The sequence below is a fragment of the Herpailurus yagouaroundi genome, unplaced genomic scaffold (genome assembly GCF_014898765.1).
Source record: "Herpailurus yagouaroundi ecotype Mexico unplaced genomic scaffold, PumYag 159, whole genome shotgun sequence".
NCBI classification, from domain to species: Eukaryota; Metazoa; Chordata; class Mammalia; order Carnivora; family Felidae; genus Herpailurus; species Herpailurus yagouaroundi.
Genome location: NW_024412400.1, coordinates 49782104 through 49809891, shown reverse-complemented (window position 1 = coordinate 49809891; position 27788 = coordinate 49782104). Strand labels below are relative to the sequence as shown.

The following is a 27788-nucleotide window of genomic DNA, read 5'->3' as shown; positions in this document are numbered from 1 at the left end:
GCCACACTACTTTCTGCCCTCATTAATAGTCACCTTTATTGATGAGAATTGACCACCACCCTGGTCCAAGTCTCCACCATTTCTTATCTGTATCATTACAATAGTCACTAACAAGTCTGCTTCTACCTTTGGTCTCAATCAAACAGCCACAAATGAGACTTCAGAACTATAGGTCTGATCATGTAATCTCTCTCTTCAAAACTTTCTGTTGGCTCCCTGTTTCACTCAGAGGGAAAAAACAAAATTCTAACAATAGCTGATACAGCCTCCTTACTACCTGGACTCTTCCCTTACTGCCATCCCCCTTGCTCATCCTGCTGGAGTCACACTAACTCCTTGTTGTCCTTTCTCCCAATGCTGTTTTACCTCTCCCTGATTTTTTGCCTTCGAGGTCTGGGGTTCTTTTCTAAAACTTTTTTGTTTCAAGAACTAATTTGAACTTGTTAAAAAATTGAGGTATAATTCACATACCATAAAATTCACTCTTTTAAAGTGTACAATTCAAGGGCACCTGTGTGGCTCCCAACTTTGGCTCAGGTCATGATCTTGCAGTCCATGGGTTTGAGCCCTGCATCAAGCTCTGTGCTGACGGCTCAGAGCCTGGAGCCTGCTTTGGATTCTGTGTCTCCCTCTTTCTCTGCCCCTCCCACACTTGTGCTCTGTCTCTCTCACTGTCAAAAATAAACACTAAGAAAAATAAAGTGTACAATTCTGTGGTTTGAGTATATTCACAAAGTTGTGCAACCAGTACTGTTATCTAATTCCAGAACATTTTCATCACTCCCCAAGAAAACTCAATAGCCTTTAGCCATCACTCCCCATTCCCATCTCCCCCAGTCCAGAGCAACCATCAATCTACTTTCTGTCTCTATGGTTTCTCCTATTGTGGACATTTCATATAGACAGAATCATACAATACAATATGACATTTTTACATACCATGATATTTTCAATGTTCAACCATGCTGTAGGATGTACCAAAACATGTTTTAATGTTTGACTATTACCCTGTGTGGCAATACCACATTTAGCTTATCTCTTCATCAGTTTATAGATATTTGGTTTGTTTCTACTTTTTGAGCCTTATGAATAATGCTGCCCTGAACTTCTGTATATAGTTTTTGTATACTTGTTTTCAATTCTTTTGGGTATACACCTAAGAATGGAATTGCTAGGTCATAAGGTAGTTCTATATCTAACATTTTGAGGAATTACAAAACTGTTTTTTAGAGTGGCTGAACCATTTTACATTCCTGCCAGCATTGTATGAGGGGTCCAATTTCTCTACATCTTTGTCAACCCTTGTTATTGTACAACTTTTTATTTTAGCCATTTTGGTGGGGGTGAAGTGGTATCTTATTGTGGTTTTGATTTACAGTTCTCTAATGACTAATGATTTGAGTGTATTTTCATATGCCTATTGACTACTTATACATTTCCTTTGGATAAAAATCTATTTGAATGATTTGCCCTTTTTAAACTGGGTTGTCTCTTGTTGAGTTGTAAGACTTTTTTTTTTAATATATTCTGGATATTAAACCATTGTCAGATATATGATTTGCAAATATTTTTTCCAATTCCATAGATTATCTTTTTTCTTTCTCTGGTATTCTTTGATATACGAAAGTTTTAAATTTTGATGAGGCCAATTTATCTTTTTTTTTTTTTTTTGATTGCTTGTACTTTATGTATGTTTCTTTACCTAAGAAACTGTTGCCTGTTTTACCCCTATGATTTCTTCTAATTTTATAGTTTTAGCTCTTACATTTAGGTCTTTGGTTCATTTTGGCTTAATTTTTGTATATGGTATGAGGTAGGAGTTCACTTTCATTCTTTTGTATGTAAAAGACTAGTTGTCCCAGCACCATTTGTTGAAAAGACTATTCTTTCCCTAATATACTGTCTTGGCACCTCAGTTGAAAATCAATTAACCACTAGTGAGTGGATTTATTTCTGGATGTTCAATTCTATTCTATTCACCTGTATGTCTCTCCTTATGCCTGTACCACACATTATTGATTACTGTAGCTTTATAGTACATTTTCAAATCAGTAAGTGTGAGTCCCTTGTATTTCCTCTTTAAGATTGTTTTGATTATTCAGGGTCCTTTGCAATTCCATATGAATTCTAAGATTAGATTTTCCATTTCTGTAAAAAAGACCATTGGTATTTTGATAGGAATACAGTCACCCTGTAGATTGTTTTGAGTGGTACTGCCATCTTTAACAATATTGTTTCAATTCGTGAGCACAGAATGCCTATTTATTTAGATTTTCTTTAATTTCCTTCAGCAAGGGTTTGTTAGTCTTTAGTTGCAAGGCTTATACATCTTTGATTAAATTTATTCTTTATTCTTAAGTATTTTATTCTTTTTGATGCTATTGTAATGTTATTTTTTAATTTAATTTTCAAACTGTTCATTGCTATTGTGTAGAAATACAATTGACTTTTGCATGTTGATCTTGTATTTTACAATCTTGCTGAATTTGATTATTACTTTTAATAGAGTTTTTTGGGGGGTGGGTTTTTTGAGCTGGGGTGGCTCAGTTGGTTAAGCATCTGACTTCAGCTCAGGTCATGATCTCACGGTTCACAACTTCAAGCCCCACATAGGGCTCTGTGCTGACAGCTCAGAGCCTGGAGCCTGCTTCTGGTTCTGTGTGTGTGTTTCTCTCTGCCCCTCCCCTGCTCATGCTCTCTCTCTCTCTCAAAAATACATAAATATTAAAAAACTTAAAAAAATAAGAGTTTTTTTGTGTGCAGAAGGGGCTCTTAAGGATTTATTGGTATATGAGATCATGTTATATGCAAATGAAGATAGCTTAATTCTTCTTTTCTAATTTGGATGACTTTTTATCTCATCTTCTTGCCTAATTCTCCTGGCTACAACCTCCAGTACAGTATTGAATCAAAGTATAAGCGTACACGTTCTTGTTTTATTCATGAGATTGGTGGTGGGGGGGGGGCATCCAGTCTTTTGCCATTAAATATGATGCTAGCTGTGAGTTTTTGTAGATTCCCTTTATGAGGTTGGGGAAGTTCGCTTTTATTACCAATTGGTTGGTTGGAGTCTGTCAAATGCTTTTCTGCATTTAGTGAGATGATCATGTGTTTTTTTTTGTTGTTGTTTTGTTTTTTGGGCTTTTAAAAAAATTTTATTAATATGGTGTATTACATGAATTGGTATTTGAATGTTGTGCTGACTTTGCATTCCTGGGTTAAATCCCACTTGGTCCTGGGATGTAATTCAGGATGTTTTATGTTGCTGGATTTGGTTTGTCAGTTTATTGTTGAGAATTTTTCACCTATATTCATTAGAGAGATTGGTCTGTAGTTTTTTTCTTATAATATCTTTGGTTTGGGTATTGGAGTAATACTGGCCTTGTAGAATGAGTTGGGAAGTCTTCTCTCCTCTTCTATAGTTTTTGAGGTATTGGTGTTAACTCTAAATGTTTGGAAGAATTCACCAACGAAGATACCTGTTCCAGGGCTTTTTTTTTTTTTTTTTAATTATTTTTTAAATGTTTATTTTTGAGAGGGAGAGAGACAGAGAGACAGAGTGTGAGTGGAAGAGGGGCAGAGAGACAGGGAGACAAAATCGGAAGCAGGTTCCAGGCTGTGAGCTGTCAACACAGAGCCTGACTTGGGGCTGGAACTCACAAGCTGCGAGATCCTGACCTGAGCTGAAGTATGATGCTTAACCATGCTTAACCAACTGAGCCACCGTGGCGTCCCTCAGGGCTTTTCTTTGTGAAACATTTTTTTTTATTATAACTTCAATTGCTTTACTTGTTATAAGTCTATTCAAATTTTCTTTCTTTTTGAATCAGTTTGGGTAAGCTAAGGTCTTAAGAGGAATTTGTCCATTTAATCTATCATGTAAAGATTTATCTACTATAATTCCAGACACTAATGGTTAGAAAAAATTAGAAAAATGAAGAATTACGATTTATCTTGAATAAAGAGCCAAATATTTGACTTTTTTACCTTAAGTGCCCTGGAAGAATCTAATGTCACTTTGATAATAAGGGATTTGAGAACTCATGAAGAAATTTTTATGCAAAGTAGAAATGTAAAACATTCCTAAATGGTATGCCCTAAGAGGAAGATTAGAAAATTGTCAAAAGAGGCCCTTGCATTTGAGTTCAGAGTGAATTCAGTCTATTAGTGAATAAAACATTTTTCCTGAATAAACATTATAATTATTTTTTAAAAGTTACTGATGGGATACCAAAGAAATGAGATTCTAGACTGAACTCTTTTCTGAGATCTGGGCAATTCATGTTCATTGAATTAGTTCCCCCCCCCCCCCTCATTTTCTGTAGAAAACAAAAATAAATGATGAGTTATAAAGTAATTCCTCCTCAAAATTCAAATTGGTAGCAATGTTAATAATAGTCAGTTTTATATCAAAAAAGAAAGCTTAAGGTAATTTTAATGTAGAAATGTTTTCATACATTCTGTTTTTAACCACTTTAGGCAAATTGTTTTATACTAGTATATATGTATATTTGTTTTTTGGATGGTATGTCACTGTTTCTTTTTAATATCTTTTTTTTTTGGTCTTAGGGTATTCATTTGAATCTATTTAGTTTAAAAAATCAGTATTTAAGTGAGATTAATCACTTTTTCATTCTATCTCTGTTTATCTTGCCTCAATTAACCTTTTATCAATATATAATTATTTAGTATTAAAAAAATGGACTTTACCGGGGATTTTGTTACATAGATATTACAAGTCTCTCTTCTGTCTGGTATACCCAGGCATTTTTAAAAGTATATTTACGTTGTATATAGAGAAAGAGAGAGATGACAACTGTGCTTGAATGATATAACATAAACATATTGCATAATCATGTAATAAACTTACCACATTGTTGGCTGCACAGTCTAATTATAGGCATATGACTTGAGGTAAAAAATCAATTCATCCCGAATTCATATATCACAAAGGATTCACTGTGGCTGAGGCGTCACTGCAAGTGGGAAAGTAGGAAGATGAGGCTTTTCAGGTACTCAGTGAGGAGTTCAGATTTTTATTTTCTGGGAGATGGAGAACCATGGGTGGATTCTGGTGAGTGATGAGATGTGGTCATTTGCAGGGACACCTCCCTCTCGGAGCTCTGTGGAGGTAGACTTGGTCAGGCAACTCTTGTCTTTTCAAGAAGGACACCCTTAATCTCGTGGTGGACTTTTTGAGAAGTTGGTCACAGGGTCATTTTGCAAAACTTTTCCATCCAGACCTGAAAATTAAAGTTATTCCAGTGAGAATCTAGAGTACAGTCTAGGTCATATTACATAAACCAGGTTGGACTTTGAAAAATGGGATGTCCTATTTTTATACATTGCTAATAAAAACAAGCTTATGACTGCTCTCTGAAAATTCTAGGCAATACCCCAGCCTTTCGTTGTTTTAGTTTCTAGTACATTTATATTAAAATGTTCTGTTTTTAGAATAGTTCACAGTGAGGGGCACCACTTAATTTACTTTATCTTTTGCATCCTGTAATGTAATAAATGTCTGTATTTCCACATAGCTTTTTCATCTCCTCTTTATGACCCCTCCACTGTGGAGAGGTATCACTATTCTCATTTTAAAATTCAAGAGGCTGATACTCAGGTTAAGCAACTTGGCCTTCATTACAGAAATAGCAGAGTTGGAATTTGAAGCCAGGTCTTTCTGACTCCAAAGTGTTTTTCCCCCAGTAGATTACCCTCTCTCCTTGATAGAACTTGTCTAATTGCAATGCCGTTTTTCCTCTGTACACCCCCTTTCCTAAACATTTTCTCCATGTTGCCTGAAGGCATTGGGTGAATTAAAAATCTGACCATTTCTGGGTTAGGATAGCTCAACTTCTTTAATTGTTTAGCTTATGTAGCCCGTTGCTTCCTCCATGATAACAGGATAAAGAAGAGCCAGGGGAGATCTGTTCTCCAACACCTTACATCACTGTGCAGACAATTGGCAGTCAGGAGAGAGGCAGCTGCCACACTCTTCAGATATCTATTTAAAGTTCAAAGAGACGGTGCGTGACAACAACGAAGAGGTGAGTGTGGCCCTGACCAACCCACCCAGCAACAGGAAGAATGGCTGAAAAAGGTAAGATTTAAGGCATCAGTCCCTCTTGGTAAGACAGGCCCAAGCTCCCTGGTTTGTTTTATGTTCCCCAGTATTTAGTATTTCTCAGTTATTCTTAAGAATGTGGTATCTCTGCTAAATGGGCATTCATCATATATGTTAGCATGGCTACGAAAAAAGCCATTCAATGTACAATTTATGGATTATGTCTGTACGTTACATGTAGTTTCAAAGGATCAAACAGAAGAGCTTAATTTGTTCATGCTTGTTTTGAAAGAGGTGGGAGTCAGCTATTCTCGAGTGTTATACAAGATTCGAGGTATTGTGGTGTGCTGGACCAGAATTGAGGACATTTGATTCTGTCCTCAATTCATGGCTGTCCACAGATCAGCCATGTGAGTTTGGGGAAGCTCCGCCAGCTCTCTGGGCCTGCCTCTAAAGTGAAAATAAATAAAATGGACTTAGTCATTTCTGATATGCTTCAGATCTGAATTTCTTATTTTCTGGTTTTAAAATGTGTGTTATATTTAAGAAAAATGATTGACTCTACTATGACAGAAGGGGCTGAATATATATTGTATCCAAGAAATGTTTTTTTTTTTTCAACATTTATTTATTTTTGGGACAGAGAGAGACAGAGCATGAACGGGGGAGGGGCAGAGAGAGAGGGAGACACAGAATCGGAAACAGGCTCCAGGCTCTGAGCCATCAGCCCAGAGCCCGACGTGGGGCTCGAACTCACGGACCGCGAGATTGTGACCTGGCTGAAGTCAGACGCTTAACCGACTGTGCCACCCAGGCGCCCCAAGAAATGCTTTTTTACACTACACTGTTTGCTCTTAATCTGGACAATGATCTCATGAGATAGGCAGTATTGTCTTCATTTCCATTTTACAGATAAGGAAACTGAGGCATAGCCGAGTATAGCCACTTGCCTGTGATCATAGAAAGTGGTGACAGCAGATTCTGAATGCAGACAGTCTTGTTTCAGAGCACAGTGCCCTTAAGGATACTTCCAGGTATAACCTCTTGGGCATGCTCAGAATTGGACAGAGAGAAGCATTTTGAAATCACTCTTCATATTTAAAAAGAAGTTTTGTGCTTGTTTGTGCCATAATATAAGTGACCTATGCAAAGTATATTGTGTTCCTATATATTCCTATTTCAAAACAATGCTACAGATTATGGTAAAACTTAAAATATTCATGTTAAAAGAACACAAATGCAGGCATACTCTGAGTGTTGAAATGCAGTCAACTGTACTGTTTTACAATCAGTAGTAAATAATGAGATATATACTTTTAGGGCTTTATTATATGTAAATTTTAGAATCGTACAAAAATATGCTTGTATAAGATATTTATAAATGCTCAATTAGAATATTCGTATTAATTTTTAAGTTCTTTGAAACTGGGAAAAAAGTGAAATCGCATATATGAACAGTTCAAAAAAGTTACTGCCATGTACTCCCACTGTAATGGCACCTTAATTCATAAAAAGGCTTTCATCCAAATGAGAGTAAAGGGCATATCACAATGTTCGCTTTATACTTAAAGCAATACCACAGGCAGGTAAAGAGAAAGGTTTTTCCATGAGTGGTTAATGCTTTGTTCAAGGTCAAAGCGAGATGGAGGAGCAAGGAAAACCCGTTGAATTTGTGAGAGTTAAAAGACATGCCAACATTCCTGGAAAGATAGATTTAAACTATTAAAGTTCACTTTAACTGCACAAAGTTTGCTTTTATTAGAGGAGCTCCTAATTTTAGAAGTGTTTTTTTTCCTGATGATTTTAATAGTACTTAAAAAAAAACTTCACATTTTAAAATGATAGAAATGGTAACAGGCACACAATTGCTAAGAATATGCGTTCTCTTTGTTAGCTGGTGGTACAAAACCCAATTGTGCTTTTCAGTTAAGAATATATCTGAGTCCTTAATGTGTGGACATTAATTCTATATGATGTCTTTTTGTGCTCTTTTTGAATCTTTTTGTGTGGTGTGCATGTACAATGAATATTTAAAAAATGATAATTTTATAAACTTTCTTCAGATTAGAGTTCAAAATAGACACAGGAGTAATCATTGTTCTAAATGTCTTTTATGTGTGTTGGATCAGTGTTGGTTGCTCTACTGAATATGTTAAGAAAATAGAATCTCTTTTCTCTAGTTGAGAATGATTATATAAGGTATAATGCTTTTCTTTTCCTATGATACTTAGGATTAAAGTCAGCTATGAAGGCTAACAACAATTTTCAATAACTTTCCCTATATTATGATTATTTAGTTTAGGAGGAATTGCCTCAAAAGTCATTTTCGATGGTTTCTATGTAAACAGCTGCTGTGTTCTTGAACAAATGCAGGGATGTGTTCTGTGTACCCTAGGCACACACACAGGAAGGTTAGAGTTTGCAAAGCTCTTGCACATGCACAGTATCATTTGATCCTCTCAACAACTCAGGGAGGTAGATATCACAAGTTTCATTATCTCTACAAATAGGGAAGTTCAAGCTCAGAGTTGCCCAAGGTCGCATAACTGTATAAGGAAAGCCTATCATTTGAACACAGGTCTTTCCTTTTAAATACCCAGCTGAGTCTCATGTACCCTTTGTAAAACAGAAGATAATAATCATGTCTGAGAGTGACTGAAGAGTGTATTTTTTTTCCTCTTGATATTATCAGATTCCATTTATTCTCTCAAATAAATTCTCTATCTTCAGAAGATATGATGCCAAAATGACCTACCTACTCTGTTTTCTTTTCTTTATTTTTAACCAGAATCTACACTATCACACCTTCTGGTCCCTATTCTTCTCTTGATTGGCTGGATTGTGGGCTGCATCATAATGGTTTATGTTGTCTTCTCTTAGAAAGGTAAAGTTTTCAATAATTGAATATGTTTATTCATAAAGACCATATGTTACTCCAGGAATAATCTTTTCTGTTTTACTAATGGAACATTTTATCATACAGGCAAGAAGACTTCAGATTGACTTCATTTAGAAGAATTAAGAAAAACATGAACATGACAGATTATTAAACATTTCTCATGTAAATAAACTGCAATGGTTGACATCACTTTCTAACCTTGGATTTGTAACTTGTTACTTTGGTGTACATATGAATCTTTTTAGGACCTTTTAAAAATTCCAACTACAAATAAGAACTGTAAGAAATTATGGATGAATTTCTCTATAACCTGGGAATAGGAAAAATGTTCCAAACTTTGACTAAAAATGCATAACCAATAGGGAAAAGTTTGATAAATTACATTAAAAATTTTGGGGGGGTGCCCACCAAAAAAAAACCCTATAGAAAAAATGAGCTAGAGATGAATAGAGATTGTTGTTCACAGAAAATAAGCTGTAAATAAAAACTTCCCCTTCCCCTCTTGCTCATGATAAAAGAAGTGTAATTAAAACCGCACTGGAGAACCATCGCTCACCTCGTAGCTGGGACAAAACAAAGATGTTTGAGTTTATATATGTGGGGAATAAAACACGCTCATATACTGCCTTTAGAAATTAAAAATGGTACAGAATTTTTAGAGGTGTTTGACAGTCAATATCTATCAGAATTAAATATGTATTTAACTTCTGACTCAGCCATTCCTTTTCAAGAATATTGCATTTCCCACAGATGCACACTGGTAAAAGTGCAAAATGGCATCTGCACAGGCCTACTTATTAAGGCATAATTTGTTATAGCAAAAACCTGGAAACAAGCCAAGGGTCCATTAACAGGGGGCTGACTAAATAAACTGAGTTCTAGCTACATAATGTGTTACTTGGATGTCTGTGAAAACGAATGAAGGGAGTCTCTATATACTGATGTGATGTCATCCCCAAGTCAAAGTGTTGAGTGAAAAAAGCCAGGTACAGAATTATGTATTCTACGTTTCTATAAAATGGAGGGGCTGTATCAATATGCACATTCAAGGGCTCAATATTCTTTTCCCCAGCACTTTAAAACAGAAGGTAACGTTTTAAAGGAGGAATAGAAATGAATTTTTCTATTTTTCTATGTTTCCACATCCAACCTGATCATTTTCTCAGAGAACAAAGAAAGCTTAGCACAGTAAAAAAGAAATTTTGGAAGTCAGATTGCTTTATCCTAACTTGGGAGTCCTTTGAATAGTTAATTAATCTCTCTAACCTCAGTTTTCTCAACTATAAAAGAAGGATAATAATATTCTCATGGGATTGTTTTGAGGACCACAATGTTTTCTAAACCTGCCTGATCTGAATTGACTGAGTCATTTGTGAAAAATACAGATTCTTGAGCTCCTTCTCTAAGAGTTTATTTTGGTAGGTCTGGAGAAAGCCTGTTAAAAAAATCAATTCTCCAGGTGATTTTTATCATCATAGAAGTTTGGAAAACACACTTACAGTGTATGTGTATATGTAGGCATTCCTCCAGATACATATAGACATTGATCCACGACAGCTTACATTGGTAAGTCCCAGCCACTTTTCTGTTTATTGCTGCAGCAAAAAAAAATTGCACTATATTATTATATATTATATTATATTATATTATATTAATTATATTATATTTATTATATAATATTTTAATTACATTAAGTATAATGATACATAGTACTATTTGTCCACTAATATTTTCACATATGTGAATTTTATTTTCTTTATTAAATTTAAGCCCTTTATTGGTGAATCCATTTCTTACCTTTTCAACGTATAGACTATAATTCAAATTAGACAACTACTAAATATGCACCAAAAGGGTAATTATTTTCCCCCTACAATATCCTTGAATACACAATGTTGATGCTCTAAGTTTGAACTTTAAAGATGTTGAAGTAATTTAAGCTGGATTGGAATTCTCAAAGAAGTGACTAGTGATCTGTGAATAATACATCTGAGTAGATGATTGCATACAGATCTTATAAGGCATAGAAGCTTATATGTTTTTAAATTTCCAAAATCTTCAGTGTACATTCTGTCAAAGTGCAGTTATACCTATTTGAGAAGAGTATGATGGGTTAACTGTTTCTTGACATTTTTGACTGAATTAATGCCTAGCCTTACATCATCATAATACCCACCCTATGCCTCTCCCCTACCCCAAGACCTGTATTGATATTAGAGCTGAGAAATACTACTTTTCTAATACCTATTAGGACATAAAATATAAAAAACTTTAAAGAAAGCTGTTTATCACTCTCTGTGTCTGGGAAACGTGACAAATTCCACTGAGTCTTGAAATGTTTAAGGAAACTCCTCATGATCTACCAAGCTCAACAGAGCTGAGAAAATTCCCAAGGATAAGTCCTGGAGGAGAGATCCCTGTGCACAAACAGATACAAGGTTTTCAAGTAATATGCATCTATCGATCTTATAATAAAATAAACCTGAATTTCTCTTTTTTTCTGAGGAAATTTCCTAGTTTTATTTATTAACTGTCCTTTATTTTTGCTTACTGCAGTTTCTCAGACATCCCCTTTCTCCTCTTCTTTCTTAGACAAGCACAGTAGTTCCACTTAAAACATAAATATACATTAGCCTGAGATTCCTTTAGAGGAAAGAAAGAAAGAACATCAAAAGCAGAAGAATATTTTGAGTTGGTAATTTCCCTGAGAATGAGATGGATAAGGTGTTTTATTCTGCTCTCCTTTGAAAGTGATTTCCTGTTTTGCAAAGTGAGATGGGTATGCAATTTCTTATAAATCATCTGAACGAATCCTGAGTGAGCACAAAGTGGGTTTTTTTTTTTTTTTTTGGAAGGACAGAAATATCCCAGGGCTTCAAATTTAGGCCATTATTGGAGATTTAAGACCATTTTCAGTAATTTCCCTGGGCTGGGCATACACGCCCTTATAAATTCAAAATTCCAAATGACACAAATATAGAGCTGATGAAGTTATTTTTAGAGCTTATGCCTATGACTATTAAAGGAAATAGGATATTGATTAGAATCTTGATGCTGAATGAAATAGGGTCATGGAGAGATTGTTTTGAGTTACAGGTTACCTGCTCTGTAAAATCGGTCCAGAAGTGGAGAGTAAATGGAAACAGGCTTAAAAAGTGGTTTGCATACTGATGTGCTTAAAGCCTCTAACCTGGCATCCTATTTGTTTTCTCTCATCTCTACCATGTGAGATATACTCAGGATAGGATGTATTTGCATTTAGAAAATGCAATTCCCTAGTTTAATCGACACGGTGATCTCATCAGGATGTTATAGACATTGGGCATATTCCTCATTTATCTCGCTAAAGGTAAAAACTTGCTTTGGAGCCCATTGACATTAGATAGAGAGATTGCTTTGGACCTCTTCAAGCATATAGCCAGATCTGTCCAATTTTGTTTTTCCCTTCATTTTCTGCTCTTATCTTTATTTAATATTCTCTCTCACTCTCCTCCTATTTCCCTGTTGTACGGAATTGACACTTCTTTTCTGGTCTCAGTAGCCCATGGGGAGTAATGAAATCACCTTAATATCAGTAATTCTAACTTCCTTGGCTCTTGCACCCTCCTGCTGAGGAAGGCAGGAGGGTCTCATGTGGCTCACATGGGCTTATGAATATGTCCCCTGCTCTAGTCACCACTTCTCCTCTCCAGGACCCAGCCGTGTCTCAGAGACACTGTGGGTGGTTTCCCATTTCCCCCATCTCTCCCATGGCAGCCCTCACTGGGCCTATATGTTGGTCTGTGAGCAAGTAGTTGTTTGTGGAGTTCTAAAGCAGTGCTGCCTAATGTTACATGTTCCTCAGGGCTTAATTAAATAGTTCTTTTAGTTTTCATTTTCAGCCTCCCCTCTGGCTCCCTAGGACATACATCCAGGGCAGAGCCAGACAGACTCAAGTGGCACCTGCCACACTGAATTCACTATCACTGGGTCAAGTTCCTCAAGCCTGACTTCTTCGAGGAGTTCTCCCAGGAGTCTCCTCAAAGTTACGCAAGCAGGCTTTAGTTTATTTGCCAGATCAAGATACCAGACATGCTGAGAGCTGTTGGGATCTCACTGCCACTCGAGTAATGCATCTGGATTCTCAGAGTCTTGTGATACAAATAAGTAGGGTCGGTGATAATTTAAGACAAAATACTGGTCTCAACCTGCCAAACAGATTTAAAATGTCTTTTAATGTTTATTTATTTTTGACAGGGAGAGAGAGAGAGAGAGAGAGAGAGTCAGAGAGGGAGATGCAGAATCTGAAGCAGGCTCCAGGCTCTGAGCTGTCAGCACAGAGCCCGACAAACTGCAAGACCATGACCTGAGCTGAAGTCATTCGCTCAAGTGACTGAGCCACCCAGGCACCCCCAACCAAACAGATTTAAAAACGAGTCGACTGATTAACCATTGGAAGAACATTATTTTAGAATTCAGTGTTATTAGACATTATCATCTTGGTAAGAGTTTATCTGAGCACGCTTACCTCCAAACACACACACACGCACACACACACACACACACACACACACGCACACACACACATTCCCCACTAAATAAATGGCAGATCCTCTTTTTCAAACTGATGTATAGTTGACATATAATATTAGGTTCAGGTATACAACACAGTGATTCAACATTTATATTGATTACAAAATGTTCACCATGATGAGCATAATAAACTCTTTCAATGTAGGATGTGTGACAATGTAGGATTCACTAGACATGACAGGAAGATGTCTCATGGATATATATGAAGTGAATAAGTGAATGAATGCCTGGACATTACCTTTAACCAAACAGCCTCATGAGATATATTAAGAGCGTGAAGCTCTTAGCACAGTGTCTGACACTTACTACGTGCCCAACTAATGTAAGATTATTTTAATCATTATTAATATCACAATTTTCCTTATTACATCTTACATACATTCTTACTTATTCCAGTGAACAACTCTGTGAAGTAGAAATTATCATTAACTCCGTGCTGAAAATAAGCAGGCTGGAGTACAGAAATGTTGAGACTTGTTCATGATTATATAGTTAGTGATTGGTACAAACAATACTTGACCCCATGTCTTCTGATTTCAAATTACAAATTGTTTTCTACTATACTGTATGATAAAATTATAAGACTTTTTTTTCTGAGAGAGAGAGAGTGCAAGTGGGATAGAGGAGCAGAGGTAGAGAGAGGGAGAATCTCAAGCAGGTTCCATGCTCAGCCAGGAGCCCGACGCAGGGCTCAATCCCACAGCCCTGGGGGTCATGACCTGAACTGAAATCAAGAGTCAGACGCTCAGCCAACTAAGCCACCCAGGTGCCCCTAAGATTCTTTTTGAACTATACTAGAAGATGCACCAAATTTCAGAGGAGGAAATCTCTACCCTATATTCAAAGAATTAACAACTACATTTGTTTCTTCTAGGTGACATTTTATTTTCATGCTTCTTGGTCTCCACATTTGTGTCCGTTGGCACAACCTCCATTCTTTCTCTAACCTCCTTTTGGTTTTCCATTCAGTCCCTTTCTGTGTAATATTGTCAAGTTCTTAGGTTTCTGTTGTCAGTCTTTTGACATTAAAGGATCTTTGTACCATAGAACTTAAGGCTCTTAACCAGGTATATCTGGGCTGCCTACTTTCATTTCTAGCTCTAAGCCAACTTTGCATGTTCTGTTCTGGAAAATAACTAGTCTTGGCCCTAGCATATTCCACCCCTTTTCCAAACACCTAAATTTATATAACTGCCTCCTTCTAGACTTTAAATTTTGGCTCAAATGTGAGCCTCCTCCAAGAAGCAAAGGGACATGGAACTTTAAAGCTTTCTCTGTATCTACAGATAAGAGTGAGCTGAGGGTTTTCATGTTGTAAGTGCTGTAGCAATATTCACACAAGTGCTTGCAAGTAAACATGTAATCCCTAGATAGTAAGGGTTTTTAGATCCTTGCATAGTTCTAATAACAAAGACATATGAAGACTATCATTAAAAGAGACATCTGTAATAAAGGCCCTCTTCTCCTGACAACCTCAAACAATTCAGTAGTAAAAAGTTCAGATTTGCTTCATCTATCAGTGCTGCTCACTTCCTCAGAAGTAACTGCTATTAGCAATTAAGTGGGTATCCATCCAAAATCATTGCAATGTGTTTACCAGATAGTTTACATGATATGGTTGTAAAAGTGTTCTTATTCATTATCTCACTTGATTCTCATGAAAGGTAGGTGTATCCAGATGTGTGAAATAAGACTTAGGAAGTCTTTATTTGGGCAAAGTCCCACAGCTGGTCACAAGCTCAGCAGAACTTAACCCAGGGCTGTTGTATATAGTCTTTGTTGCTATAACAGATGCCAACTTGCAGCGTGTGTATTTAAGATTGATGGAAATGGAGAGAGCATTGAACTTGTACAGTAAATGACTTAGTCTTATTTATGGTGTGGCATGTATCTATATTGCTTACATTTTTATATTCCATTAGCCTATATCTTCATGTAGTTAAAGCACTGAACAGCTGCACTTGCTCTGAGATGCTCAAAAGTCCCTCCCTTACCCCCTTCTTCTTCGCTAAGCCCAAGGCTGATGTATTCATTTTTCTACCAATCTTGATAGAGGTATACAGTGAAATCGATATGGGATCTCTGAAAGTCCAACTCTCTGGTTTCCTGGTGCATGTCTCTACAATGTGATGAGTTAAAATTTTTCAATTTTAGACGGGGCACCTGGGTGGCTCAGTTGGTTAAGCGTCTGACTCAATATCAGCTCAAGTCATGATCTGGAGGTTTAGGAGTCCAAGCCCTGTTGTCAGGCTCTATGCTGACAGTGCAGAGCCTTCTTGGGATTCTCTCTCTTCCTGTCTTTCTGCTCCTCACCTCCTCTCAAAATAAATAAATAAATTTTAAAAATACTTAAAAAAAGTAAAAGTTTTCAAGTTAAGAGACATCGCTTCATAGTCCTGGGACTTAGCTATGATACAGAATACCCAGAAAAGTAATCCTTTATGCACCAAAAAAATAATAAAATTACCTAGCAATAAATTTAACAAAGGAGTGAAAAACTGTGCTCTGAAAACTCTAAGACATTGAAGAAAGAATGGTTATTGCAGCATTAACCATAACCAAGATATGGAAACAGTCCAAGTGTTCATTGATAGAGGAAGGGATGAAGAAGAGGTAGTATATATATACAATGAAATGTTTTTCAGCCATGAGAAAGAATGGGGGCGCCTGGGTGGCTCAGTCTGTTAAGCATCCAACTTTGGCTCAGGTCATGATCTCACGGTCCGTGAGTTCGAGCCCCACGTCGGGCTCTGGGCTGATGGCTCAGAGCCTGGAGCCTGTTTCCGATTCTGTGTCTCCCTCTCTCTCTGCCCCTCCCCTGTTCATTCTCTCTCTCTTCTCAAAAATGAATAAACATTAAAAAAAAGAAACAAGAAAGAATGAAATCTTGCCACTTGTAACAACATGGATAGAGCTAGATGGTATAATGTTAAGCAAAGTATGTCAGAGAAAGACAAATACCGTATGATTTCACTCATATGGCAAGTTTAAGAAACAAAACAAATAAGCAAAGGAAAAAAAGAGAGAAAGACAAACCAAGAAACAGACTCTTCACTATAGAGAACAAACTGATAGTTACCAGAGGGGAGGTAGATGGGGGGGATGGGTGAAATAGATCATGGGGATTAAGAAGTATACTTGTAATGAGCACTGGGTGATGTATGGAACTGTTGAATGACTTTATTATACACCTGAAACTAATATAACACTGTATGTTAACTATACTGGAATTAAAATAAAACACTTTTAAAAAAGTAATTCTTTGGAAGACTTTTTAAAAAATCCATGTCTACATAAATTCAATTTAGAGAAAAGAGAAAAAATAAATCAGTGGCATTTTAGTGATGACTCCCATCCAGGAATCCAAAGAGGTTTAAAAACAGCAACAGCAGCAGCAACAGCTCATTACTCTTAGTAGCGTATCTACAGATAGTGACAAGGAAACCTGTTGAGAAGAAAAGTGGCGTGGTGTATGAATACATCAGGTAATAGAAGCACAATAGAGTCCAAGTAGAAAGCAGGGTGTTGTGACCCATTATCTCGAGGAAAGCAGGCCAGGATCAAGTGTGGGGAGGAACTCAGTGTTATATTTTCAAACCACATTTGACTTTTCTTTGATGTCACATTAAGAAATTTAGCTACTGAGAAGCATTTGAAATTCATTGCCTGAAGTAATTTTGCCTAACAGTTACCAACTGGAATTTAGGAGAAGGCCGTATTCCAGGTAGTGAAAGGATGTGCCCTTCTGATTAATCATCTCAGTCTAAAAAAATGGTAAAGAGAAAGTCCAACTCAATACTCAGCCTTGGAAAAATGGTTGGAATCCCACTTCCCTTGAGATAGGTGGCTTATGAGTTGGTGACTATTTACAGAAGGACTTGAAGAACAGTGAAAATTTAAAGGCTCAGTTATCATCAGTCATGTTGCAGTTAATTAGACTGATTTCCAGCAAAAGTACTTGATGTGTTGTGTTTTTTTTTTTTTCCCCATGTCTGGCCCATCCATTGTTTGATAAAAGATTGTAATAGAGGTCTGGTTAATTTTCTAGTAAATTGATAAAGTTTTTTTTAAACAACCAGAACAAAGACCTGTGTGGTATGAATCATCTGTGCACATAAGTGTCCAGAACCACACTGTCCTTCGTTGTCATAGAGGTAGAGACTGGTTCTCTCAAGTCAATGTACTCTGTATTTTTAAAGCCCACCCCCCCTTAGTTTTCCAACACGTCTTCCTACATCCTTCCAAATCTTATTTATTCCTTTCCAATAATTCACTACTATATCCCACTAAGTTTTATCTGAAGGAATTTTAACCATGTAGTAAAGAAAATAAAGTCCATGTGGGTATAAGTGTGTGTGTGTGTAACATGAAAAATAAAGTTGATAAAAAAGTTTCCTTCCTCTTAAAACTATTTCAAGTCTCTGGGTATTTCTTATTCCAATAGTTCTCAATATTTGGTCCCTGGACAAGTAGCATCAGCATCATCTGGAAACCTGTTAGAGATGCATATACTGGGACTCCAGTGCTTTTCAATCAGAAACTTTGGGGGTGGGGCCCAGCCATGGTCTTTTAACAAGTCTTTTTAGGTGATTGTGATACACACGTGTTCATGTTGGGAAGCTCTGTCTCCAAGCTGTCTAACTTCTAAAATATCATCTCAGCTTGGGCATGTATCGGTAACAACCTGACACAGTCTTTTTCTTGAAATCCATGAGTTTCTTTAAAAATTTTTTTTAAATGTTTATTTTTGAGAGAGAGAGACAGACAGAGTGACAGCAGGGAACGGACGGAGAGAGGGAGACACAGAATCTGAAGCAGGCTCCAGGCTCTGAGCTGTCAGCAGAGAGCCCAACGCGGGGCTGGTACTCACGAACTGTGAGATCATGACCTGAGCCAAAGTTGGACGCTTAACTGACTGTCACCCAGGTGCCCATGATGAATATCTTTTAAAGTACAGTTTTTTGCTCTCTTTCTGAATCTGGCTCTAATTTACTTTTGATGAACATTACTCTATTCTTGATAATTCAGAGGTCACAAATTCACATGCTTGGGGGACAGCAAGGTAGTGGAGGTGAGAGACACAAAACCAAAAGTAGAGAACAGTGAAAACTATGTGAACAAATGGAGAATTCACTCCTTCCTGCTTGCATCCATTGAAATTCATATTTAAAAGAATATTATCTGATAAAACAGACAACATTGTAATCAATGAGACTTAAAAATCTATTTTAAATATATTGTCAAGAAAAGATTTATAAAAAGTGCCTTTAATTCCAGTTGCTGTTGAAATTACATTTAAATATATATGAACCCCAGAGGAAATAAAATAAAAATGTATAGTACAGTAAGATTCTTTGCTTTGTGTTAGACTTTAGGAAACCAAAGCCAGTTCTACAGCTAGGTTTAAAGACTTGTGCAGGATTTGAGATCTTTTTACAATGACTTGATTTTATTTCCTTGTCTGATTTCACTTAGCATTAGGTTAAGAAATATATGCAAGAGCAAATTCAAGACATCTGCCTCTTGAAAAGAAATCAAAGCATGGGGAGGCAGAGGAACTAACATAAAATACACTTTTTTGATCTAAGATCACTGCTGTACAGGACTCTCGGGCTTTTGGATAAAAAGTTAATGTAAGTAAAGCAAGTGTTACTGATTTCCCTTCATCTAATGAAGGTTTAGAAAAGGAAATGACATTTTCCCCTCTTCCAAGAGAAGACATTATCTTTCTAGTTTGCATATGCTTCACCTCAAACCTTGAAAAAGATTTATTTCCTTTTAGCTTAATGAACATATTTGCTTTGTTGGGCTTCTGGAAACTATACTATAAGAGGAAATAAAATTTAGATATAGGATCTCTTTTATTGTCTTTCTCTAAACAAGATCATGTCCGTGTTTTAAAACTCATTGTTAGGTTCTAATGATAGTGAAATTCTTTAAATCATGGTATTTCAAACATGAAGTAGATAAGTTTTAAAAGTTTACCTAAGAAGGATGCCTAGGTGGCTCAGTTGGTTGAGCGTCCCACTTCGGCTCAGGTCATGATCTCATGGTTCATGAGTTTGAGCCCCGTGTCAGGATCTGTGCTGACCGTTCAGAGCCTGGATCCTGTTTCAGATTCTGTGTCTCCCTCTTTCACTCTCCTCCCCCCAACTCATGCTCTGTCTCTTTCTTCTCAAAAATACATAAACGTTAAAAAAAATTTTTTTAAATAATAAAAAAATAAAATGCTGTCTATTTTTTAATTAAAAAAAAATTTTTAGTATTTGGATCAGCACAGTGCTCTATGGTTGTGTCATCAGAGCAAGCCCTTAATCACCCCTTTTTCTGGTGGCTACAGGGATGATGGGTGCAGGATGGGGCCTTTCTGGTCCATAACACAGGGTTCCCTGAGACATCTTTTTTTTCCTGGGGTTACCTGAGTAGATGCCTACTGGAAGATGGCTCTTGCACAGAAGACCTGGCTGGTGTGGTAGCCCTGGCAGAGCCTGAACCCTTACACCTTGAAATCTTCAGTACACTTTCATATAGGCATTGGTCAAGGTGACCAACTATCCCAGTTTGGGTATCTATGGAATGGGAGAAAATTGGCAAACTGTTAATAACTGATAAACTGTTAACTGATAAAGTGTTAATATTCAGAATATATGGGGAACTCCCATAACTAGCAAAAAACCCAAATAGCCCAATTAAAAAATGGGCAAAGGAACTGAAGAGACATTTCTCCAAAGAAGATATGCAAATGTCCAAGGGGAAGGTGAGAAAGTACCCAGCATCAATAATCATCAGGGACATGCAAATCAAAACCACAATAAGATATCACCTTACATCTGGGGTGTGGGAAAAAAAAAGATATCACCTTACATCTGTTAGGATGTCTTTAAAAAAAAAAAAAAGGAAAAAAAAAGTGTTGGCAAGGATGTGGAGAAGTTGGAACCCTTGTATGCTATTAATGGAAATACAAACTGGCAATTCACTATAGTAAAGAGTACGGTGCTCCCTCAAAAAATTAGAAATAGAACTATCATATCCAGCAATCCCACTTCAGGGTATATATCCAAAGAAAATGACATCACTACCTCCAAGAGATATTTTCACTCTCAAGGCTATCATCACAATAGCTGAGACATAGAAGCAACCTAAGTGTCCAAGGACAGATGAACGGATAAAGAAAATGTGGTGTACACATACAATGTCATATTATCCAGTCTTTAAAAGAAGGAAATCCTGCCACTCATGACAGCATGGATGAACTGAAGGACATTATGCTGAGAGAAATAAGTCAGACACAGGACAAACACTACCTAACACTTAGATGAGGAATCTAAAATAAATAAAGTCATAGAAGCAGAGAGTAGGATGATGGTTGCCAGGGAAGGGGGAAACAGGGAGGTATTAATTAGTGAAAGGGTACAAAGTTTCAGTTATGCAAGATGAGTAAGTCCTAGAGATATATTGTACCACGTAGGTCCTGTAGTTAACAAAACTGTATTGTATACTTAAAAGTTTGTTAAGGAGGTAGATCTTATGTTAAATGTTTTTATCACACATTAAATAATAATAATAAATAAAGAAGGAAAGATAAGTGATGAATATCTTTATGGCATAGATTGTGGTAAAGGTTTTTTGAGTGTATACTTATCACTAAACTCAACAAATTGTATATTTAAACATATACAGCTTTTTGTATGTCAACCATACCTCAATAAAGTGGTTTAAAAAATCATTGGAACTGAGTTATAGTTATTAGTAGCAAGGAACTGATAAAAATCATAGAATTATTAACTTGAATTACATGAAGTTGGAATGTTCACCTATTTTGATCTATAAAAATGGCAACTTAATATGGTAACATATCATGAATTTTGAAAATAATTATTAAGTCTCAATAATAAAGTTTTATTTAATATATATACATTGACTTGAACAGAAAGAATTTATATGAAAGCTTCTAGGGATTCTGATATCCTTTGAAGACTGATCTGAATGTGTCAGGTTAAATTCAACTTAACAACACTTTATTGTGCGTGCACTATGTGCCAGATACTGTTCTAGGTGCATCAACAGATATATCAACAGATATATATCAACAGGGTTATATCAACAGATAAAATGTCTTCTTTTATTTTAAGGTTCCTACTGTCATGGAACGCAACTTACATTGTGATAGGGAGAAACAGAGAAATAGGAATTTTAAGAATTTTTCTACTAGTATCTTTTTTCTGCTCTAGCATCCAATCCAGGATACCACGTTGAAATCAGCAGTCATATCTCCTTAGTCTTCTCCAATCTGTGACAGTTTTGCCATGTCTTTCAGGACCTTGTCACTTTTGTGGAAGAGTGGTCAGGTATTTTTTAGGCTCTGTCTCAATTTAAAATTGAGTTTGTCTGTGTTCCTGTAATTGGGCTAAGATTTTAGATTTGGGAGATGACCACCACAGAGATGATGGGGCTTTCTCTTGGCATCCTACCAGGGGTCTCAACATGACTTATCACCAGTGATTCAGCTGTGATCACTTGGTTGAGGGGAGTATTTTCCAGGTTTCTTCTATTCCTCAGAAGTGAGTCACTAGGTCCAGCCTACACTCAAGAGTTGGGAATTAAGCTTCCCCTCCTAGAGGGAGGATTATCAAACAATTTGTGGACACATGATAAAACCACTATAGTAATTGATAAATATTTGAGGGGAGGTACTTTGAAGCTATGCAAATATTCTGATTCTTTTTAAAGTTTTGTGTTAATCAGTGGATCTTGCCTCAGAAATTATTGCTGTGGATATTCTGTTTCCCTCATTTCTTCCACATTTATTAATTGGAATTTTTTGTGAGGAGGATTTGTCTCTTCTCACCAATGTATTTATATATTTAATTTTTAATTTATATTACTATGGATTCATGGATTTTTCCTCCTTGAATAATAGTCCAATACTACGATTATTTTGTTACTCAGATTGCTCCAACTGTGGCCATTGGAAAGTCTTTTGGTCTTGTTCCTGTGCCTTTTTGAAGTGTCCTCATTTTTTACAGTGCTTCCTTACTTTCTGGTGCTATAAAATGCTCCAAACTTATCTTGCATTTTCTCATCCACAGCCCTAGAATCCGCCATTTCTCCAAGGAGCCCTGGTACCTCATATTGGAGAATGATATTTAGAAGCCAGGATCTGGGCACTATACCCCATTATTTCTGGGATGCCACTGCTTCTTGACCCTCCTTGCAGACAGAGCCAGGAAACAGATGTATATCACTAACCCAAGTGTGTATCACTAACCTAAGTTTCCTATGCTGCTGTAACAAATTACTGAGGACTTAGTGACTTGAACAACACCAATTCATCTTACACTTCTGGAGGTCAAAAGTCTAAAATAGATTTCAGTAGGCTAAAATCAAGATGTTGGCAGGTTATTGTTACTTCTGGAGGCTATAGGAGAGATTTTGTTCCCTCACCTTTTCTGTCTCCTACAGGCTTCCTGCATTCCTTGGCTCATGGCCTTTTCTTCCATCTTCAAACTTGGCATCATAGCATTTCAGATCCATATTGCATCACTGTGATACTCTGCTTTTGTTGTCCCATCTCCTCCTCTGACTCTTTTTAAGGATGGTTGTGATTACATTGGACCCACCCAGCTAATCCAAGTGAATTCCCCCATCTCAGGGTTCTAAATGTGATCACATCTGCAATGTCCCTTTTGCCATGGAAGGTAACATATTCACAGGTTCTAAGGATTAGGATGTGGACATCTTTACAAAGGGGTCATTCTGCTACCTACCACTTTGCATACGAACAGGTACTAAATTTATGTATGTATCTACCTGTCTTTACATATATTAAAATAAACATGGGTTCATACTGATCTCTGGATCTACTTTGATAATAGAACCAATTCGATTTATATTTAGATTGGATGAGAGGTATGAAAGGAATAGAGGAGTCCAGGATGACTTAAGCTTTTGACCAGAGCAGTGGGGAGAACAAAGTTGCTATCAACAGAGAAAAACAAGGCTATGGGCAGAGCAGCTTTTGCAGGAAAGATCAAGAGTTTAGTTTTGGGAATGGTGAGTTATAGATTTTATTTAAAATGCAAGTGGAGTTGTTGACTAGAAGTTTGGATATAAGAGTTTAGAATTTTGGAGGAAAGTGTGAGCTAGATATACAAATTTTAGAGCTATTGGCATATAGATTGCATTTCATGCATGGATGATATCTTCAAGGAAGTGAGTGTAGATAGAGAAAAGATCCCTGCCATTTTCCAGGATTAAGAGATTGTAAAGAAGAATAAAATGAAGGAGAGGGTAAATTTAAACGGGTGGATTTTAGCTGCCTTGGTAATAGGATAAACCAGAACAGCTCTGACTTGGAAAGATTGATTTATGATGGATATGTAATTTTAAAATGGATACTGAATACCAGTAGGAAGAATACTTGGTATTAAAAAATATAAGGATATCATCTTAAAATTATTACATGAAATAAAATATTTTTCTCAATCTCAATAGAAACCAGTATTTCTATACTTGCCTCTTATAGAAGAAAATTGAGGGAAAATATCCCCAACCGTATATTCATTATTTATCCAAATAGCCAGACTCCTGGTTCTACTGAGATTTATTATAACCCATTAGCACCAAAAGCATGGATTCTTGCAGAAGTACTGGATTTTGGCCTGGTTGTAGTATCACATACTGTCTTGCTGTTTTGTTCGACTACTTGGGTTGCAAGCAGTCTTAGAAGAACTAAAATACAAAGCAGTCAGTTCCTCAATTTACTAGACCTATGAAGCAATGAAAGTTGATTTCGGCTATTGTATGAGGCAGATAGTTAGGGAGAAAGCACTCTTCAAAGACAATTGCTTCAAGTTCTAAAAATTCTTTGAAACAACACATTTTCTACGGAACTGTAGAGATATTAGTCCTTATTAACAATCTTATTATCCTCCAATTCTCATAGTGCCAATTATGTGTGTGGAAACATACACAAAACAGTATTAAGAGCAAGATTACAATGAATAATCCTTTCCACTTCAGTCTAAAAATATCCATTCCAGGGTGGAGATCAGCAAAGTCAAAAGAATTGCTGATTACAAAATGAGTCATAACATCGGTCCATTGATTGGAGATGTAAATGTAATTTCCTCTTAAATTACCCGTGGGTTGCAATTTAGCAGTATTAGATTATGACGACTGCATGAGTTTATCTAGGTACTTTTCTATTTAATTTAGCAGCTATCTCAAGAGGCGTGGACTATGAGGAATCAACATGAATACAGATTGCTAACAGATGAAGCCTGGGCAGAATCTTGCCTTGACTGGCATTTAGGGTTCCTAAAATTACTCATTCAGATACTGGTTGCCGGGTATATTTTAAGCCCAAAGCAATGTCACATGCCTTCCAGGCACTGGTGAGTTTGGTGTGTGTGTGTGTGTGTGTGTGTGTGTGTGTGTGTGTGTGTGTGTGAAATGTGCTCATTCTAAGGGAACTCAGATGATTCCTTAATATTGGCTGGTGAATGCATGATTCTACTAGAAGTTATTCTGTCATGGGGGATGAAATGAGTAGGGTCAGTGCACCTAACAGAGCTGCCACATTTGGCAAAAGTGAATGCTGCCTCTGCCACTCCAGGTCTTTTTGTTTGTTTGTTTGTTTGTTTTTTCTTAAGCCAGAAGATTATACAAACACTTAAGAATATAAGAATTTTCATACCATCTGACAGCCTAATACTTCCAGTTCACAGCAGTGAGATGACAATGCCATAGGACAGAAAAGTAGGTTTTAAAACAGAATGAAGCTTTTTACAGTTCTCTATCAGGTATTAAACTGTTATTTCCTTTTGTTTAAAGATAAAGATTCATGGCCCAAACTATGAAACATTAAAGGTCTACAGACAGTGCTTTGTTGTGTGGGATTCTCACTTTTTGTTTTACACCAAAAAAATGTCTATAAGTAAATGCTGAAAACAATTCTCTTCAAATAAGTCGGTATCTGTGCAATGTGATAGCTATCCACCTTTGAGAAAAGTAGGCAAATGCTGTATTAGTTTGCGAATGTATGAAAATACAGAGGCCCCGGGTGGTTCTGTGCCATGTGGTAGATCTGCATAGAGGTAACCTTGGGATTTCACTATTACTTGAATGAGCTGGGTGAGTGAGTGAAACTCTGTGGGGTTTTATTCTAGCACTATTTTTATTATGATTCTAGCTTGAATTAACTAGAATGAAAAAAATGAACGAGTGGACAAAATAGAATAATTATAGAACCAAGGGAAGTTCTTATGCAGAATTTCCATGATTTAGTTTCATGGATGTTAGCAATTGTTGAATGGCAAAAAGGGCTTCATGGCCAAATAAGTTTGGGAAAAGCTGAGCTTAATAAAGCTGAACAGATTTCTTTACTGAAAGACTGCTCAGAATTTTTTATATGATAATGTACATTTTGAATCTCTAAGAAAGGGATATATATGTATACATATCTTTACATACATAGATAACAGATACAGATATGTGTGTATATGTTTTTTCAAATATACATTTTATATGGATAAATATATATACATACAAATATATACAACACAATACAAATACATACATACACACACACACACACACACACACACACATATATATATATATATATATATATATATATATATATATATACACACACATACACACATATATACACTTTTTATAATGAATAGCACCTGAAGAAAGTTGTGTACCCCACATCTGGCACCAAGTTGAAGCATTAGCTGGCTGTGTGATTTTATTTGAGTCACTTAGCCTCTCTGGACCTTGTTTCCTTCCTCTGCTAAATTAAGGGAGTGAACTAAATGACCTTTCAGGTCTTTTGAAGTTCTAAGAACTAAGTCTCCATTTTATGGAAAGATATCATTAACCTTGTAGACAGCAACCACAAAATATGTACTAAATATCATCAGCTTTTCTTGATGATACATCATGGATCTATAAAACATGTATTTATCTAAACCCTTCTTTTAGCTGTGAATCAGCAGTTTACAAGAACAAATGCTTACTGAGCTTACTTCTTCTACTACTTGGCTCCAAACAACTGGTACACATTAACTGGTGTTTCTTAGTTCTTATTTCCAGTGTTTGGGGTAAGCCTGTGTCAAGAAGTCCATTTTGTTTTCGGCTGCCACCACAAAGCAGCTATCTTATAAATTCAAACACCTGAGGTCCTGGGGACCTACCCTTAGTCATCTTGAAATCAGTTCTCTTTGGACCCCTAGGCCATTCAATATCATACCCAGAGGCATTTTCCTAAGTGGATTGATACCTTTGGTAGGTCTCTCCAAATAATTTGCCTTCCTAGGAATATCTGGTTCTAGGGCACAGACCAAACAGTATCATTCCCTTTGGGGTCTGAGGATAGGATGGCATCTGGATTTATCTAGGCTTGGGCAGTGTGGACCACTACCTCAGTGGCTCATATTACAATGTAAAGATCCCTGTTTGGACACCATAACATTACCTTTTGGGGTGATAAATGTTTTATTGTTATTCTACTGGTGCAGCCACAAGATGGCATTCTTTTTGTATATTTTCCCCTTTTGCTTAACCATTTCCTAGGACAGAAGTTATTTTTGAGGCACGGAAATAACTAATCTAGATGAAACAAATGGGTATTTTCTTGCCAATATCAACCAAAATGGATGGATGGGCTGTTTTAGTTGAGAGGAAAATTATCCATAAAGCATAATGTTTTAGATTATTTACAGAAATTGCCTCAAAAATAAAGCTCAGAAGAATCTCATAACAAAAACCTCAACTTTTTAAAGAATAGGCAAGAGTTGAAAATGATTCTCCATAATACTGTATGTCTGATGAAACATAACATTTGTAAGAAAAATGGCATGAATAAAACAATGGTATTGATTCACCTCTTTTGGAAAAACATGTATATATTTATGATTTGAAGAGTACCAGTTTGTGGTAGACCAAGGAGCATGGATGTTTAGCAGATCACTGTGACATTGATCCAAACATTCTGCCTCTTTCTAAATGGGAGCCAAGAATATGGTCTAGTTTATAACTTCTGGTTCCTTTTTTTTTTTTTTTTTTTTTTTTTTAATATTCACTCCCACTCATCCCCTAAGGAAACAACAGTACATATAATCAAAAGGAAATATTTCTTCTTCTGTTCTTTGTTGGGTCAACTCATGATAATTAGAAGAGAATTGCCAGTTGTATTTTGAAAAAGGAAAATTATATTAATAAAACGCTTTCGTCCTGCATTGC

At 36.4% G+C, this 27788-nt stretch overlaps 1 protein-coding gene and 1 long non-coding RNA gene across 2 annotated transcripts in view; one reads left to right on the top strand and one right to left on the bottom strand.

Annotated features, from left to right (window-relative positions):
• The window catches only part of STRIT1 (small transmembrane regulator of ion transport 1), a 33727-nt gene extending 24575 nt beyond the window's left edge, over nucleotides 1-9152 (top strand). The window contains exons 2-4 of the mRNA XM_040480547.1: nucleotides 5905-6100; nucleotides 8853-8948; nucleotides 9048-9152. Of these exons, the coding sequence (XP_040336481.1) occupies nucleotides 6088-6100; nucleotides 8853-8944 (105 nt within the window). The 5' untranslated portion in view covers nucleotides 5905-6087 and the 3' untranslated portion in view covers nucleotides 8945-8948; nucleotides 9048-9152. The remainder of the gene's footprint in view (nucleotides 1-5904; nucleotides 6101-8852; nucleotides 8949-9047) is intronic.
• Nucleotides 1-10561, bottom strand: part of LOC121033877 (uncharacterized) — a 32433-nt gene extending 21872 nt beyond the window's left edge. The window contains exons 1-2 of the long non-coding RNA XR_005792167.1: nucleotides 10463-10561; nucleotides 4871-5243 (exon numbers count right to left, since the gene is read on the bottom strand). This is a non-coding gene — a long non-coding RNA (uncharacterized LOC121033877). The remainder of the gene's footprint in view (nucleotides 1-4870; nucleotides 5244-10462) is intronic.
• Between the last annotated feature and the right edge of the window lie 17227 nt (nucleotides 10562-27788).